Consider the following 19,584-nt stretch of genomic DNA (forward strand, 5'->3'; position numbering starts at 1 on the left):
AGATTAATGTTATGGTTGTGTTTGACACTGCTGCCTCAACAACAAATGGTTATTATAGAACTTAATCATTCTATTCACTATAGGAAGCATTAGTTTAATAGCTTTGTTGTGTTGTGTCTGAATTCTGTTGTCCTCCAATAGCCCAAAGCAGCAACTGCAGCGACTACAGCAACTCAGCAGACTAATTCCACTACTGGCGTTAGTGTGACAACTGCAGCTCCCACACCAGTCTCTGCACCAACTCCTGCAGCTGCTCCTGTGCCAGCTCCTGATCCTACCACTCCAGCACCAGCTGCAGTTGCTTGTGAATCTGAACCTGTGAGTACTCCTAAAGAAGAGAAGCCAGCAGAAAAACCAGCAGATGCACCAACTGCTGTCAGCCTGTCATCAAATGAGAGGTATGAATGAACTTCCAAAAACAGCTTCTCTTGTCTATTTCTATTGCTTCTAGTTCTGGCTTGAGTTGAGTTTTCCATTAGTATTAGTCCAGTCACTTTTTCTGTTCTACCTAACTTTTCTTCTTGTCTGTAACTTCAGTCCCTGACTCAACTACAAAATTACTTTGTACTTTTTCATGTGGGAATGTGGTCTTTTGACTAAACCTGTGGAGTGGGGAATTTATTGACACAGGAATTGTTGTTCTGTCTCCAGGTGTTTCAGAGTGACTGTGGCCCAAAATTTCTTATAGTGATATTCAACTGTGTGGAGAACTGCTGTTACCAAAGCTTTTCACAGGGGTGTGTCCTCTCTAGTTCATGCAACTCTGGTTGTGTTTTGTATCATACATCATACCGGTTAGCTTTGAACCGTGCTCTATATTGCTCTTAACTTTTGGAAAGAGCTTTTTTATTTTTTCCAAAGCATAAATTAAAACGTCGCTCTTAATCATGTAATTACTTAAGTCCACAAACCTAGTCATTCTGGCTAATACTTGGCCAATATGCAGGTAGCTGTGGGAACTGGGATACCTTTTAACCTCAATTCTCAACATTCAGGAAAATCAAGTGCAAAGTTAGAGGTTACCTCCCTGTTCTGTACTCTGGACTTTGCTCACCTAAAATTACCTAAGTGTTGCATGGGATTAGAATCTTGTTAACTATATTTTTATGGCCTTTGAATGCTGCATAGCATCAGGTCTTCATTTTTCATGTTGGTTTGCAATTATTTCTGTATTATTTATGTGAATTCCAGTGCACAGGAGATTAATTTTTGAAATGGTTGTACTTAAATGCCATCAAATATTGATTTGTTTTGATGTTGAGGAAACAAAACATTTAATTGGCTAATGTCCTAAAAATCTCAGTTTTTTCTCAATTTCATGCACTGAATACCTTAATTGTTGATTTAATTTTGCAAAAAAATTACATCTGAGAAATTACATCTGTTTATGACAAGTTACAAATGAAGCTTCAGTTGTCAGTAGAACTTAAAATTCCTAATGAGTGCTTTTTTTGCTGCTCAGCTTGTACAGTGGGTTCAAAGATAAAATTTAATCTTTAGTACTAAAACAATTTTCCATGTTTTTCATGTAAAAACTGCGGTGTTGTAAAACCTGCAGTAAGGGAGTCTCAGTGTAAATACTTAAAGGAGAAAGCTGAAGAAAAACCTGAGAAATACTGTGTTATTACCTGCCAAATTTTTTTTGATTTGCTTTAGAAGCTAAATTACTAAGACTGAAGCATGTTTGTTTTTTCTTTTTTTTACCCTTGGCCTGGCAAGCTATTTTTCTTTTTTGCCTTTAATCAATTGCAGTTGTTGTAAATCTTACTAGTGATAGTGAAGTATATGTAGTTACCTGTCATATTTCTGATGTCATTTTTTAAAAACTGGTTCAGATTAATATTATCTTACACTTGCTGCTGTTAGGAGTTGCCAGCTCTGTAGCCTGGTAGATGTGAGGTAGCTGCAGTTCCATGTCCCCAGGTCTGTCAAGTACTGAGATGGAGCACATGTACCCTGTGGGTACACATGTGCACAGTATATATGTACCTATATGTATGGCTGGCACAGATCAGCACAGACCAAAAAAAAAAAGTACTCACGCAAACATACATCACCATCAGTCTCATGCCATTCACATCTTAATACTCAAAGGCAAAACTTACTGGTGAAGAATACATACATACGTACCCAGAAAATGAATCCATCCAGTAACTGGCCTTAGTCTATTCCAGTAGCAAAACCCTAGATCTCCCAGTCTCTCTAGCTATTGGCACTTGCATATACAGCCAACCTCCTGAATGGGGAGCCTAGCAACCCCATTCTAGCTGCTCATATTCAGACTTCCTCTGTACCCTACTCATATACACATACACACAGTGGATCCGTTATGGCTGTAGGCATGTGTTGTACCAGTACCTAGTCCCTAGATGCCCTGCTCTCTCATGCATGGATACACAAACAAATGGACCTCCCTGCTACCTGACTAAGGCCAATGCCCTTACCTGTAGCTGATGCTCAGGTGCTACAGTCCTTCCAGCAGCTGACTCTGATTCTCAGCCATTCCATACCTGGCTCTCAAGCCTCTTATCCTGCTCAACAGCTGGTCAGCCTTGACATTCACTCATGTGTGCGTGCCAAAGTACACATCCTCGTGCACGTGCATGCATTCCAGTTTATTCAGTTTGACATAGGCCTGTGTGGTCCATCCCTTCTTCAGTTGCTGGCATCTAGACCTCCATACACTCCTGCATATTGAATGGATGCACTCTTGGTAATGGAAAAATTATTTAAAATTATGCCTAGGACAGGCTGGTGATCAGGTGCAGGGCATGACCAGTCAAGTGCTGTTTACATATGTCTGATCCTTTCCAGTTGTCTTTTCCTCCTCTTCTTCACCCCATACTTTTCATCCACAGAGTGCCTTAATACTTCCCTTTCCGTGCCTTTCACTTTCCTCTAAATAGTCCATGATAAGTCTTTCACAACCTCCAAAAGCTTTTTCTGGCCACATATGGTGAGTCCCATCACCGTGTAGACAGTAGTGCCCTTGATGATCTAGAGATCACCTTCTGTTGACTCACTGAGGGTATTACCCCCAGCCCATCAGGCTGATGAGCTTCAGCTTGCAGCCCTGGAAAGAGCTGAGACAGGCTCCCTTGGCTCTAATTGGGCTACTGGGGTTCATCTGCCTGCTGTTGTATGTCTGTGCTCCTTGGTGAGTCTTTTCTCCTGTAACGTAATAATTTTGATAATTTGAGAGAGAATAATTGCAAATACCAGCAATTTGTTGTACTGGAAAAATAAGATACTGATATTTTAAGAAGTGCTTCCCACGGACCTCCTTGGGTCCTCACTGAGGTGAAACCAAATTATACCAGTGAATAAGAGGAGGCAGTTAAGGAGACTGCTGTCTGATTTGAAAAACCTTGTTCTCCCACTCCTTAAAACATTCTAGCAAACAGATGGCTAATCCCTGAACAGATGGGTAAGAGCCAAAATATTGGGGGGTAGAGGGAGAGGTCGGTCTGTCAGTGTTAAAAGTGGTAGCATTGTAAGTTTATAAAATCTGGTCTTAGTATAAATCCAAGCTAAAGTTCTTTGGAAAACCATTTTATTCCCTAAAAAAAAAAAAAGCAAAAGGGGCCATTTAAGAGTTACAGCTGCTGCTGCTTTTTTGAAAAATAAATAAAAAATAGGAAGTTTTCCAAAGTTTTGTAATTACCATTGCACTTGTCTTCATCTTACAGTACAACAGGTGATACATCTCGATCAAATCTTTTTGAGGATGCTATAAGTGCACTTGGTAAGTGGAGTGTTTTTTTAATGTAGACATTATTTTGGTGCAGCAGAAACAAATGACGGATTAGCAGATGTTGACATTCTCTTCTATATCTGTCATTGCTAAAGTTGTGATCAAAGTACGCTTTTCTGAGTTGAACTTAATATCTTAGAACCAGCATCAAGAATTCTCTACTGAAGAATATTTCACTTCATGTATTCTTATTGTGTAAAAGAAGATCTTTATTCCTAGTTTTTTTAATGCTTTCCTTAATTTCTCTTCTGACTGTTCAGTTGAATTGGCGGGGATAAAATAGTAGATGTAAATATGTATACGTTCTTCTTTTTACCTTTGCTTCCTAGTGAGCAGGTCATATAAAATGGCTGCCTTTATTCACCTGTTCTGCTTTGACAATGCTGTCAGAGAATCTACTTTGAATCTGTCAGAGTGGATGAATGCAGTGACTCTGCTACTGTCTGGGTTGAGGAGTGAATGTCTCCATATACTAATGTTCAGTTCACTTTTTTTGATGGTTTAAATGTCTTTGTTTCTCATTAGAATAAAAAGAATAAAAATAGTAGGAATTTCTGTACTTGTCTTGTGCCTATTCTGGTACATAGGAAATTATTAGATAAACGGTACCCCTACTTAAATTTTTCGAAGTAATTTTTTGAGTGTAGCAAGTTAGCGCACAGAAATAAAGATGAAGTGGACTTTTATTGTCTTTTTCTGTAAACATTAACCTGTATCTTAGAACAAAATGTTGAATGAAAATCTTTCACATACATTTTTGTGTAGCAGTATTTGGATGCATTGAAAGCAGGTATTGTGACTAAACAGCCTTAGGTGTTCTAAAAGCAAGAAATGTTTAACATGTGTTAGTAACCAGAAGGTTTAGTCTGTTTAGGGTTTTGTATTAGGATGTGCTGGTGTAGACCAAAAAACTACATGAGCTGAAATAACTAACAGGTACTGTAGGAAACAGTCTACTTCTGTTGTGTTTTTAAAGTACCAGAGGTGCTACAGGCTTCCTTAAATATTCATTATTGCTTAATGACAGAGATGAGGTAATCATAAATACTCCTGTAAACTGTAATGACCAACTATCTTAGTTAAACTGATTGTTGTGATACAGATACCTATAAAGCTGATGAAAAGACTTCTTTCTTTTTAGTGTAGGAGAAGAGGACCACTGTGCATATCTATTTTATGTGAAAGTTCTTTTGGTTTCTAGTATAGTAAACGCATGACCCTAACATTTGGAAGCACAGGACACTGAATGTAGTTTTCCAGAGAAGCATGCTGCTGAGTTACATGCCAAAACATTTCTGAAGGCAATAGGCATGAGCTCTTTTCCTTCAGAAATTATTTTAAAAGGAATTTGCTTGCCTGAATTCATGTAGTATGTTTTTGCATCCTAAATGGGATCCTAGACATGTTCATACTGGGGCTTCTCAGTTATGTTGTCTGAACATAATAGACTTCACTTAGAAACAGAGATTGTTTTCTACTGAATTGCTTTTGTTTTGAGGTGCTGGAGTAGGCAGCCTAGAGAAGCTGTGGGTGCCCCATCCCTGGAGGCACTCAAGGCTGGGTTGGATATGGCCCTGGACAGCCTCATCTGGTGAGGGACGTTAAGGTCTCTTCCAACCCAAATCATTCTGTGATCCTATGAAACCTCGCCTGGGATGTGTGTTGTTAAACAGCAGAGACCAAATGTGTACATTGGACAGCAGTGGTGTCTTGGCGTATACCACAGCATGAGCAGCTGTGGCCAGCAGGCAAGCACACCCAGCTGCAGCCTCACAAACATTCTTAGCTAATGCTATTTAGAAGGAATCTCGGCTGTATAATGGTACTGCTGGTGTGCAATTCCTGAATTACTGCTGTTGGTCTCTTGTTAGTAGACTGTTTAAGTTGACTGTGTATTGAGTACATGTGCTTAGGTTCACAGTACTTCTGTTTCCTTCTTTCTTTTTTTTCTGTACAAAATCTGTCATACTGCTCTGGTCTCTACCAAGCTGTTATTGGAAAAAGCACTACAGAAATGTTTAAGTATTAACTAATTAAATGAAAAGGTATTCTGTGTGCTGTTCATCTTCATTAGTTCATGGTCAATAGAAAGAGTAAACTGTTGGTGGACAGGAAAATAAGAGGAGAAAGTTAATAAAAATCACTGTATTGGGACAACTGTTTAGGCTTTTTTACTTTTTAAAGATATATACAATAATACATAATTTTTAAGGCAAAGTTTGCACAATTGCTTATTTTAAGGAAATGCATATGTAAAATAATGGCTGTATGTAAAGACATGTACATACCTTCATTTAAGCTGGTTAAATTTTCTGTTTTGAAGTTTGAACAGTGGGTACTCAGACGAGCCCATAGATGTTAAATCATTATTTATGCATAATGCACAAGTATCTTTGAGCTAGTGCTGTTCTATTCTTTTGAATATTTTTTTTGATTTTTTGTTATGACTCTCTGTGGGAAGTATCCCTTAAAATGTTGTTCAATTACAATTCAGAATAGAGTAGTTTTTTCCTTTTTGTTTCTGAGGGTTTTTTTAAACTTCGTCTCGGTTTTTAACAAAAGTAAATGAAGCAGTTTATGAATAAATCATTTCATTTATTTCTATACTAGTACTATCATGAGCTGTCCTTAAACTGTTCCATATACAATATTTGTACCTTTTTGTCTTGATATGTATGAGCCAGGCTTAGTCTGTACCCAGAAAGATTGGAAATTAGTGTGATGGATATCTAGTCAAAAATACATTGTGATGATTTAATCGTCACTAAAGTCTTGAGATTCTCCTAGATATAACTTCAGTCTTCTTCCTGACTTTAGTTGCTCCAAGTTAAGTTGGTTAAATTACTTCAACTGTTGTTACCAGCTCATAGTTAGTAGATAGTTATAATTTGATCATAACTTTGTCATCTTTCTAACCATAGCTTAGTGTAAAGTCTTTCTTAGGGAAGAACCTCAATGGCTAATAGAGTCTGACAAGCAGGTTTCGGCCCAAAAAACTTGATTTCCAAACTTACACTGCAGGAGACTTTTCTTAATTATATTAGGAATTGAATATTAGCTGTAATGACATCCTTGAGCTTTGAGAAGAGCATAGAAATGGAATAGTGTTTCAATTATGAAGTCAGAATTGTCATGTGCTGCTTTTTTCAATAGAAGTTTGTAGTATTCATTATCCTAGAACTCTACTGTTCCAACCAAATGCATAATGAAACCATCTGAACATATTTTGATAGAACCATGGCAAAGTTGCTGTGACTCAGTGTTTACACTTCAGTGAATGACTCAAATTTGGGTAGAAGTGACATTTCTCCATTGAAGCTTTTTATGCTTTTTTTTTTGTTCGTTTTTTTTGGAACCTTATTCACTTACAATGGTCATCATGTTACTTCTAGTGACAGGTCAGTCCTATGAGAATATGGTGACTGAAATCATGTCCATGGGCTATGAACGTGAGCAAGTAATTGCAGCGCTGAGAGCCAGCTTCAACAATCCAGACAGAGCAGTGGAATACCTTTTAATGGTGAGCAGTTTCTCATGTATACTCCGTTCTTTTGCTGCTTCTTTTGTCCTCATTGAAGAACTTCCTATTTTATTTATCTGTTATTTTGAATATTGTTTTAATCACATGCTGTAGGAAATACTGAAGTTGTTGTTAGCTACATCTATCACTTCTTTGTTTATATTCTGTGTTGATTTTTGTGGCTATATGTGTATGCTCTATGCCTGGTTTCACTGGTAGCTCTAATTGCCGATGACCAACCCAAGCAGTGATTGTTGTGACATCTTAGTGATAATGTTGTTTTTATCAGTATAACATCACCAAGGTAGCACTTCAGAAATTCCAGTTCATCATTACTACTTATTGTACACAACAATCATATTAATGTGTTTTCCAAACAGAAGGACTTGTAAGTTTTTATTAACAAGTGCCTTACTTATGCAGTGTTCTGGACAAGAAACAATTTCCCTCTTCAAAAACACAATTTCAAAAGTGAAATGAACTTGATTGACTTGAGAGGTAATAAAATAGTAACTTCACTTTAATGGGAATCTTGTAAGTTGTTTTAGGATTTTTTGTTGTCGTCTTTGTTGTTGCTGTTTTAATTATATCTCATTTTAAAGCCAGCTGTTTTGTCTGCAGTCCCTGCAGAATATGAGAACAGAATTTCCGAGAGACTGATATAAAAACTGACCTTCAACTGCAAAGTTTCCCATTTGTAAACAAAATTTTTCATTAGTACATAAAACTACCAGTCACGGGCATGGTTGCTACTCACATGAATGATCCCAGGACATTGTAACCTGCAGTTTTAAAATGGGTAACGAATGTTTTGAGTACATGGATGTAAAAGGTTAAACTCTCATCTGGTACGGGAGCAAACACAGGCTTTGAATTCTTGATACCCTGAGGGCAAATGTAGTAGTTCCAGTCCAGCTGTCATTAACCTGGAGATCTCAAATATTTATTTTTCATGCCTTGGAAAGTGTTGATTTTACTGTCTGCTCACTGTGCATTTAGTTTGTGCATAAATCTAATGCCCCTTTGAAGTGTTGCATTTGATATGCATTCCCCAGTCGCATACAGCGTGTAGTGCTTTTGCAGTCAGAATAGTATTTCCCTGCTTTAGCTTATTTGTGCTCAGGAAGTCCTGAAGAGAAACAGTGTGTCCTTGAAGTAGAGTTTAACAGGTGGCATGTTTGTTAATCAAACAGATCAATTCTGTCCTGGGTTAGTTAATTTCTTGTTCAGTAGGTCTTTCTCTTCCATATGTGGGTTCCCTTCTATTTTTTGTTATCCTTTTCTGAAAATGTTCTCTGTGTTCTGTCAGCTGGAGAAAGGAGTGGGGAGAAGGAATCTTGTTCTCTGAGAACATTAGTAGGCAGACTTCTGTTTTCGTGTTAGAAAAACGCTATAGGTGCACTTGATCTGTTAGACTGTTCTTGGTCTATCTAAATATGTTCATGACCATTCTGCTGCATCAGGAAAATGTTTTCCTTGGTTAGTATTGTTCCACTGATAACACAGTTCTTTGATCTCCTAATTGAACAGCCTCCAGATGATCTGCAGGGTAGCTTTATGATGTTGAGCTCTTAAGCGCACACAGTTATTGTGGTTTAAAGAATCAGTACCAAAAAAAAAAGCCTATGAATTATTGGAAAGGAAAGGTCAAGAGAGTATCAGTACTTAATGTAGCTGTTCTGCAGATTAGCACTGAAGAATCACTGACAGCAAGTGGGATCAGACAACAAGCTATTCAATTTTCACAGCTTAGTTTCCCAATCTTATATTGTCCTATATCCTTGAGCTGTGTTTGTAGAAGGAGATTTACAATTCTAAAACACAAGGTTTTTTTTCTATACTTCAGGCTTGTCTTTGGAAGGCATTTAGGTTCAAATCTGATTTTGACCAAAGGTTTTATTAACTCCTTAATTAGAGAGATGTTCTGTCAGTCATTGAACCGTCTAATTCTTTACAACCTCCTTGTACAGAAATGTGTATGTTCCTTGGGCTGTGCCTGATACGATTATTACATGCACCAGTGGTAAATAGTATCAGCTAAAAAACCACTCTCGTGTTCGGTTAAACTGTAAACAGATTTAACCCACCGTAAGGCAAAAAATGCCCTTCTCACAGTTCTAGTAATGTTTACATTCCAAATTTAAGTTTACATTAGTTGATATCCTGCTTGTATAGCTGCGTAAAGGAGGTGCATATGCCTTACTGATTACCATCACACATAGTCTTGGTTTGTATGGTGATTTGTTTGGTTTTTTTGATAGTAATACTTCAACGTTGTATTTAAGAATTCAGACAATATTCAAAATAGTAAATTATCTCTAAGTAAATTTGGTTAGGCTAGTTTCCATAGTGTTTCCATTCAAGGACAGACTTGAGGTTTAAACAAACATGCACTGCTTGGTCTGGATACAGAGAGCCATGACAGCGCATGCCTGAGAATATGTGAAGTGAACCAGTAATTCCAGAAGGTTAACCCATGTTCATAAGATCATGCTCCAGTACTTGAAGGGCGTAACAGGAGGGGGTACAACTGTTTACGAGGGTGATATAGGACGAAGGGGAATGGTTTTAAACTAGGACAGGGGAGGTTTGGGTTAGATATTAGGTGGAAGTTTTTCACCCGGAGGGTGGTGATGCACTGGAACAGGTTGCCCAGAGAAGCTGTGGATGCCCCATCCCTGGAGGCATTCAGGGCCAGGCTGGATGTGGCTCTGGGCAGCCTGGTCTGATGGTTTGCGACCCTGCACACAGCAGGGGGGTTGAAACTAGGTGATCTTCAAGGTCTTTTTCATCCCAGGCCATTCTATGATTCTGTGGAGTCGTAGAACAGATTGCCTTGGAAGATACCTGAAAATCCACCCAACCCCAGTGCTGTGCCGTGGGAAGGGCTGCCCCCTACCAGCTGAGGCTGCCCAGGGCCCCATCCAACCTGGCCTTGAGTGCCTTCAGGGTTGGGGCACCCTCAACTTCTCTGGGTAGCTGTGCCAGGGCCTCGTTGCCCTCTGAGTAAAGAATTCCCTCCTGACATGTAGCCTACATTGCTCCTCTTTCAGTTTAAAACCATTCCTTTTTGCCGTATTGGTACACTCCATGTCATACCTTAGTTCATATATTATAACTGAATTCCCAAAAATCTTAGAACTGTAGAATATCCCAAGTTGGAAGGCACCCATAAGGGTCACGGAGTCCAGCTCCAGACTCCACACAGGACAACCCAAAAATCAAACCATATTTCTGAGTGTGCTATCCAAATGCTTCTTGATCTCAAGCAGGTTTTGATGCTGGGCACTGTTTTCTGTAAGCAAAGTGCAACTCTGTCCTGAAGTCTTACTCTTCTCTTCCTACTGTTTATATTTAGCCTAACTGATTCTTATGGGAACAGGTATCTAAGCAGTGCTCTGTAGAACAGTGGTAGAAGAGTTACAGCAGAGTTATGTAACAAATGTACTTTTCTCACTACTTTGTGGAAGGAAGAATGTGTAGCAAGCTTATGGAGTCAAAGTTGTAATAAAACGTATGAGTTGGAACATTTGCATTTATTCCACTGAGTGGCCTAAATAGACTTGATGTTTTAGGCAGCTTATACCTTGATGTGTTTCTTAACTCTCAGATGGGGCAAAGTTTTTCCTGGGTCACTGTCCAGTTCTGTTTTTATGTGTGGTCTTTATGTTGTCTCTGTATTTGTCACTTTAGTTCAGCGACAGTGATGAATGCATTGTGTGAAGAGCACACGTTACAGCAGGGTTTTCAGTCAACATTACCTACCACTGACTTCTGTGGTAGGTTTTCCAAACATCTTACTCATCTGGTTGCATTGATGTAGTGGTTTGTCTGTGGTAGACAACCAAGCACCACGTGGCTGCTTGCTCAATTCCTTGCACTGGCATGGGGCTGAGAATTAGAAAAATATTCTGAAATAAGAGGCAGTTTAATAGATAAAGCAAAAATGCTACTTGCAAAAGCAAAACAGGATTAGGAATTAGTTCACTACTTCCCATTGACAGGCAGATATTTGACCATCTCCAGGTAAGCAGGTTTTCATCACACTTTAAAACAAACAAACAAAAAAACTGCTTGGGAAAATAAGTGCTATAACTTGAAACATTGCCCCTTTCTTCCTCTTTTCTCCCCAACTTTTATTGCTGAGCGCATTATCTTACAACACTGGGATATCTCTTTGGTTGTTGAAGTCAGCTGACCTGGCTGCATCCCTTCACAGTGTATTGTGCATCCCCAGTTCCTTGCTGGCAGGGCAGCACAAGAATCTGAAAAGACTGGTTCTGTAACTACTAAAGCATTGATGAATTGTCAATACTATTTTTATCACAGATCCAAAACACAGAATTATACAGCTGTAATCAAGAAAATTATCCCAGTGAATAACAGTACAACTATACTTCTGTGGCTATTTCCACCCAGTCTTTTCCTTGTGTGTAGTTGTTCCCAAACTGAAGGTTGCCTTTTTCCTTTGAAGTAGGTGAAATGTGTTCCTTTATACCAGTCCTTCTGCCTTCTCAAACTGTTGTGGATTTTTGGTGCCCTGGAAATGGAGTGTTGTAAGGTAGATGATCTTACATAGTCTTTCCCCTTCAAGATTGGGTTTAATGTAACTCCCTCAGTTAATACAGTGCTTGTCAGGAGCCTTACTACTCCATGGAGTCTGCTTTTCTTGTGTTCCTCCTGCCTGGCAATTCTCTTTTCCGGTACTATCAGGGTGTAGTCATATAGGAACCTTTCTGGTGTCTGTTCTATGCCAAGATACAAAAGGCTGCTTAGAAAGGTATTTCTAGGCTTCAAGGAGGAAAAGGCAAATTTGGCCTTTGAGAATTCAGTGACAAAGAGCGCAGTTAGGGTAGGAATGGTTTCCAGGTAGGAGAAAGGTAGTAGAGTAATGTCTGGGTTTGTAGATTTGTAAGGCCCACTGCCTTGAACAGTTAGTTAATACGTGAAGTATTCTGTTCAGTGTTTTGCATGGAAACAAGTTGACTATTTCTGCTAAAAGTTTGGTAACTTTTCAGGCATTTTCACAGAAGACTTAGTCAATGCTGACTGTCAAACTGTTCTGTTGAGGAAAGTGGTTGAAAGAGCTGTGCTGCCTCTTAATTTCTTATCAGCAAAAAGTAATCAACTGTTTGATGTAAGTTCAGTTAGCATTGTGTAATATATGATTCTGTTGCTGTAAGGTAACTTTGTTTGCAAAACACCGTAACAGAACACTGGAAGTAGTTCAACTTTTCTATTCATGTCAAATACCTTGGAACATAATTCATAGGAAGTATTTGTTCATGGACTGAAATGCACTTTTAAACTGATGTATTAGATGATTTACCATGACAAATCATTTCTGTCACAATATGCTCCTCGACTTGTAAATGCACATGTGTCACAGCACCTTGCTTTGCATTTGCAGAAAATAGTAATATTTTTTCCTTGTTCTGAAATCTAAATATGTGCAGTATTCTGTACTGTAATGTCAACTGTGGCTTTAGGGTATACCTGGAGATAATCAGGCTGTGGCTGAACCAACTCAAGCAGCAAGCACTGGTACCTCTCAGTCTTCAGCAGTGGCAGCAGCTGTAGCAACCATACCTACAACCGCTACTTCACTAGGAGGTAAGAAAGACTATCTTTGAGGAGATACAATAAACATGTGCATTGAAGCATTCTGTGCTTCAGTGAATTTGAATTCTTGGTAATTGTGAACTGATCAAAGTGAATTGGTAAGAGCCATAACACAAAAATTAGCTAACTGTGGTACTGGCTTGCAACAAAAAGCTCTTTATGTCTATATATCTGGAATAATCCTTGAAATTTCTAATAATACTGTGATCGTGACCATACACATAACCCCACTACGGGTTATGTGTAAGATCACAAATGTGGGGACGGTCATACTTTCTCTCACGTAGGGTCTGGCTTCCTCCTTTATCTCATTGTGTACTGTTGACTGTAACTGTATTAACATATTTTCCACAAATTAAGGCAGTTAGACGTAGCACCTAGTAGATCCACCATGAGCTCGGACTCTTCTCTATGCAGTGCAAGTGATTGACAGAATGGTTAGGACCCACTGCAGAAAATTCAGTCTTAAGGTGGAGGAAGTGTATGAAAGGAGCATAATCGGTATAAAATGTCTCTTAGTCTGTAGCAAAGACAGTGTTCAAGCTCTAAGCCGGTTAGCATCTAGAGTATTAAATGCAGATAGGACTGACAGGCCTCATCTGTAAGGAGAGAGAATTGGAGAATTGAACGTTTCAGAGCACTTTTGATTGTGCTGAATTCACTGCAGTATCTAATAGTACAGAATAGATGGGATTCTAAGACTTATTTGAGAAGGAAAGAACTGACCTATTACAGTAATTGGAACTCAGTTGTAGGTCTAGAGGGAAGACAGTAGCTGGCTGTGTGCCTCTGAATGAGGTTACTCAGAGATGAGACATAAAGAGAAAACTTCTGGAGATCAGATACAGAAACCTGAGAAACCTGTTGGATCTTCAGAGAAAGCTGAGTAAGATGAAAATGCATGTTTTAACCTTAGTAACTAACACTTAGAAACACTCTTCTTCAGCGAGGGGTTTATTGTCCAATTTAGTATCCTTTTTCTGTCTACAGTTACAGTGTAAGATATGTACTTTTACAGCAGTCATGCTAACCTTTTGAAGGCATTATCTTACTATTTTTCAGGACATCCTCTTGAGTTCTTGCGAAATCAGCCTCAATTCCAGCAGATGAGACAAATCATTCAGCAAAATCCTTCTCTGTTACCAGCATTGCTGCAACAGATTGGACGGGAAAATCCTCAACTACTACAGGTGAATCTTAAACCAACAAAATAGCGCTGGTAATTTTGATGTAGGTTTTACAAGAAAGGGAGATGTTGCCATTACCTAAGATAAAATGTTAATAGGAATTCCATAATACTATTGTTGACTTTTCAGCTTTTCTTACCGTATAGAACATTTTGCTATGACATTAGAAATTAGTCTTACTCTCTTTGTGAGAGGTGCAAAGGGCATCAAGGAGAGGGTAACCACAACTGAACTTAAATGTGGAATTGCATTTCTCGTGTCTAGGTTTAATAATTTTTTTCACTACACATTTTTTTACACATTTTTTGACTGCTTAATTCACTGAAGGTAAATATTCCTACTTGCCTGATGGAAGAATTAAACATGTTTTATTTTAATACATTTCTTTCTTTTATTGTCCTGCATATCGCAGCAAATAAGCCAGCATCAGGAGCATTTTATTCATATGCTGAATGAGCCAGTTATAGAGTCCCGACAAGGTTTAAGTGGCAGTGATGATAGTGCCAGCACTGGAGGAGTAGCAGAAGCTGGAAATGGTCATATGAGCTACATTCAAGTAACACCTCAGGAAAAAGAAGCTATTGAAAGGGTGAGCCTTTCTGCTTTGAAATGTTTGTCTGTTGCTCTAAGATGCTGGCTGTTGGATGCTTAAGACGTGCCTTAATTCAAGCTTTTTTTTGTTAGTTTATGCTGGTAGTTTATGAATTATTTCTGCTATTTCATAGCCACAGTAGTTTTGTGTTTCGAATGACATACCTTTTATCCATTTAGTCTAAAATCTCTGAGTTTGTCCTACTTGAAAGATGCTTAGTCCTCTAAGTGATCAAAGGCCATCTGAAATAATAGATGATTGAGTTTCCCTTAGGGAAGGGATGTTGGGCAGTCCCTCTGGCAAAAACCTCAGAGAGTACTATTTAAGATGATGTCAACTGTGATTGATTTCCATGTACAAAGGAGTCAATGTAATCCCTCTTTCCAAAGCACTGTGGTAGTTAAAGTTCTCATAGTTAAGCAGATTAGTTCAAGTTGTTCCTTAACTCTGTCATTTGTTCATCGTGAGAATTAATTAACTTTATCTTTTAATATATAGGTAAACATGTATATAAAATATACTTTTGAGGTTATACTGCATTCATAGTACTGTATGTAACACCAAAATGTGTATTTGCCTAGATGGTGGCACCTCTTGAGAAGTTTTGATTTCTTTTTTACTTTTTAAGAACAAGTAGTGAAGAATTGTCATACTGTAGTAGTGTTTTTGTTGTTTATCAGAAATAGATTTTTAATGGCAAACCAAAAGGTTCTTAAATATTATCAGAAAAGCCCATTAATATAGCTATCAACTTTCTATATATCAAGGAAATAGTCAATTAATAAAATTAGTCTAACCAAACTGTTTGCCTATATACTTTTTGTCAGATTATCCTCTCCAGTCTGCTGCATTTACTTATAAAACCATTTTATGCAATAGTATATTATCTCTATAACCTGTTGCAAAACCCAACAGACAGGGCTGTGAGCTTTTCCTGTTATTCACAGAAAACTTGGGTATCATGCCTGCTACACACTGATGCTATTTGTAAGCATGAAATTAAAACTAAGAATGGCTGACAAGCAATAGTAGGAAGTAGTTTGTTTCAGAGATTTGACCTGCCCTATGTATGCAAAATGTCTTGCAGGTGCTTTACCATTTTAACAAAGTCCATGAATGACAGCATATTGTAGAATCTTTGGGGTTGGAAGAGATCCTTAAGGGCCATCTAGGCCAACTCCCCTGCAGTGAGCAGGGATACCTACACTAGATCAGATTGCTCAGAGCTCTGTCCTGCCTGACTTTGAGAGTCTCCAACAGACCCTGCTAAAGATTCTGTCCTTTTCCTTCATATAGCCTCCCTTTTTAGATACTGAGAGACAGCTGTCAAGTCTCCCCAGAGCCTTCTCTTCTTCACAGTGAACAACCTCAGCCTGTCCTTGCAGGGAGGTGTTCCATCCCTTGAGTCATTTTTTGTTGCCCTCCTCTGGTCTTTGAGTAAAACAATTTGATTTGCTGAAAGCATCTCATTAATGCAAGCTAAATCCATTTCCCTTGGCATAGTAACAAATCTCTTAAATATTCTAATGCCCAATTATTATTGTATCCTGGATATTAGTCCACTGACTTTTGAAAAAAAGATTACTCTCAACTAGATATTAACAGCTGAAATTTTTAGTGAAAGCCCAGTATGGCTTAATGTGGTCTGTTGTGCAGCGTACCAGTGATAAGTCAAATCAGAGTCCGGGGGATCTTGCTGCAGGCAAGTTCTGGTAGAAGCCATGGGCTTTGTATCTTTGATCACTGAAGACATCAAAACAATGTTTTTTCAACGGTAGTGCAATGTGCAGTTACTTCCTGACATTACTGTGATGCAGGTTTATTTTAGTGACTTGCTGTGGCAATGCACAGTGATGTGATTTATGGTGCTCAGATTCATGGAAATCACTTTTCAATTAGAAACTTAAAAACTTAATTTTGGTTTCTAAAGACAGAGGCGACACTTTCTTACTCTCTTCCTTTTAGTGGCAGCTTTGTCTGTTTAAAAAAAAAAAAAGACATTTGCTTAAATGTTATGATATTAGACATAGAAGTAAGCTTAGTATACAAACCATTCTGAATATGTTTCTTTTCTTCAGCTAAAGGCGTTAGGATTTCCTGAAGGACTTGTGATACAAGCATATTTTGCTTGTGAGAAGAATGAAAACTTGGCCGCCAATTTCCTTCTACAACAGAACTTCGATGAAGATTGAGAGACTTTTTTTTTTTTTAAATCTTACACCTCACACCAGTGCATTACACTAACTTTGTTCACTGGATTGTCTGGGATATTTGGGCTTATATTCTTAATGCTTGGGGTATGGTGTATGAGGAGGGAGAAGAAAACGTGGTAAACCAAGTAAAGAAAACAGTAAGTATATCTGCTTTAAATTAGCAGATACATCAAACCACAAAGTGTAAAATACAACCAAAAATGAGCTTCTGCAGACATTTAGCTCCTCTGTAATGTAGTTTAACATTTTTTCTAGGTTTTCATTCCTACTGTACTTTTTATAGAAAGGTAGTGTAATGCCCTGCTTCATGTTCCTTTCTATTAGTGTTGGAAATAGCCTACACTACTAGACTCTGTAGTCTGTATTTCATGGCAACACTGGAAAGCAACTTTATGACATCTAAAAAATCTGATTAGATATAAACACAAATGCCAACACATGGGTACTTATTTTGCTGTCTGAAATCTGTTAAATTAGTGCTAGAAGCACATTATTTTAATGCTGGATTTAAAATGGATTTATTCAAGTGAAAACCTATTTCAGCTAATCTTGATCATTAATTGAGAAACTGTCCCACCTGTGCCACATGTAATTTGGGAAGGTATATACACAAAGATAAAAATGATCTCCTGTTCACTTCTTTTCTTTTGGGGAAAATTCATAAATACCTAATTACTGTTCACTTTGGTGTTATGTTTCAGTAGAAGTGTTAAAAGCAATAGACTGCATTTTTGACTTTATTGTATGCGTTATAGTGAATTGAATATCCTTTTTTTGCCAGCAGACAAAACACAAGGCTCAGTTTTATCCATTGCAGTGAGACTGAATCATCAAATCATATTTCACTTTCGTACTTATCTTGGACCAACCTTTGCAAAAGAACATAAAAATACAGTTGTAAACGTGTGAAGATCCTGGCATTCTGTTGATCTTGAGTAGATTGTAATAATCAAACTATTTCTGTTAAGTAAGGATTTTTTTTCCTCTTAGTTGGAGGAACAGAGTTCAGAACTTGTAGTATCCAGCAAACGATCAAGTTTCTGCTGTCCAAAAAAATCTGCATGCATACCTTCCTTTCTATTGAAAATAAACTCCAATTATAGAATTCTTGATTTTAAATCCTGGTACCACTTATGTTTAGTCATAACAAAATGTAGTGTTTTCCTTTTATCATAAGTTCTCTGTTAGAGACAATCTTGCAGTGCTACTGGTGAAGGCAAATTCCAGTTTTGGCTAAAATTACTTCATGCATCCTTTCCTGAACACAACTTGGGGATATATTTTGACTTTGTACTGTTGTACTCCAATTAGCTGAATTACAATTTTATCTCTCTATCTAGTAACGAAGATGTTATTAGTATCATTAGTGGTACAGCAGTGAGTTGTGCCACTAATGATTCTAATGACTTAGTGGTACAACCAAAGAATGATTTTCTGCTTTGTGTGTGTAGCAGTGGATTCAACAACTACTTAAGCTCAGAGTAAAGTCAAGTCCTGAGAAGAGAGAGCAAGAAAGACCGAAGCATTTGTATTTTGTTTCTTCTTTGCTTTGTTGTAGTCTGTAAATAATTATCTGCATCAAATAATTAAATGTAATAAAGGCTTTTACTTTTTCTTTCTATTCTTAAACATCTGTGATGTTTTTCCAGATAGTGTGTATTTTAGTTATTCAAATTTCATTATTTTCAAATTTCTTAGGTGCGTATTGTTTGAGTTATCAGTGATGCAACCAAAACTGTATCAGTAGAAGTGATACTGCTAAACAGAAAATAAATCTTTCATAATGTTTCATTTTGCACAAATTAACATTAATACCCAAGTCAGCCAGTAGGTTTTAACTAAGCAGGAATATCAGTATATTTATGGACTTTGAGAGATTGATTGTAATGATGTAACACTCTGCACGAAAAAAAAGGGGATAATTGTTATATGTAAAAGGAGCAGCAGTCAGGTGCTTGAGAAATGCCAAACTGATGCAAGTACTTCCTGAATGTACTCTACTACATAGCTGATATCTAAATAAAAACAAAAGCCTTTAGCTTGTGGGTGTCTTCTGTACTGATTAATGTGTTTGCTATCAGAGATAACCATTCCATCTCAGGGAGATGGGGGAGGAAATGAATGCCTTTGAGTGTTTTGCTCTTCTCCCCGTAGTTAAGATTCTGGAATGTTTACTTGTTCTAAGTGTATTTGAATTCAGGACTGTTCAGCATTGTTTCTGTAAAGTTGCTGACTGACGAAGAGGTGTATAGCTGCTGTGGCTGAAGACCTAGTAGTAATTATTGTTTCCAATTTTCAGCTGTGAAGTAGTGTTCATTTGACTTCTGGTTAATGGTTGTATGATTTTATATGCTAGCAAAAACTGTTTCTGTTCAGTATTGGAATATTTGCCAAGGAGAACCAGTATCTTCGTAGTTGCAGCCAAAGGGGAAGAATATATAGGACTTGTGGTGAGAAGGTAAGTGTGACCCAAGCAAGTTGCACACGTATACTGTGCCCTACTTCTTATCAAGTGCTACCAGGAGTGGTCTCCACAGAATGCTTTTTGGCTTGTTTTCTGCAGATCTCTTAGGGATCTGGGGCGGTTTTTGTATCGTATATTTTTCTGCAGCTGTGTCTAGAAACTTAGAATGAAAAGTTCATGTTACTTGCAAAATAGGTACTTTTTTTTATTTTGATAAGTCTTGAAGTATTAA

General features: G+C 37.9%; 1 protein-coding gene across 4 annotated transcripts in view; it reads left to right on the forward strand.

Moving 5' to 3' along the window:
• Positions 1-18,926, forward strand: part of RAD23B (RAD23 homolog B, nucleotide excision repair protein) — a 36,492-nt gene extending 17,566 nt beyond the window's left edge. For all 4 annotated transcript variants that reach the window (XM_429175.8, XM_015280519.4, XM_046905542.1 and 1 more), the window contains 7 exons: positions 142-398; positions 3,690-3,745; positions 7,147-7,274; positions 12,764-12,887; positions 13,959-14,086; positions 14,496-14,672; positions 16,754-18,926. In XM_429175.8, coding sequence (XP_429175.3) covers positions 142-398; positions 3,690-3,745; positions 7,147-7,274; positions 12,764-12,887; positions 13,959-14,086; positions 14,496-14,672; positions 16,754-16,867 — 984 coding nt within the window. In that variant the 3' untranslated portion in view covers positions 16,868-18,926. The remainder of the gene's footprint in view (positions 1-141; positions 399-3,689; positions 3,746-7,146; positions 7,275-12,763; positions 12,888-13,958; positions 14,087-14,495; positions 14,673-16,753) is intronic.
• Positions 18,927-19,584: the final 658 nt, after the last annotated feature.

This window comes from Gallus gallus, chromosome Z, assembly GCF_016699485.2.
Source record: "Gallus gallus isolate bGalGal1 chromosome Z, bGalGal1.mat.broiler.GRCg7b, whole genome shotgun sequence".
NCBI lineage: Eukaryota > Metazoa > Chordata > Aves > Galliformes > Phasianidae > Gallus > Gallus gallus.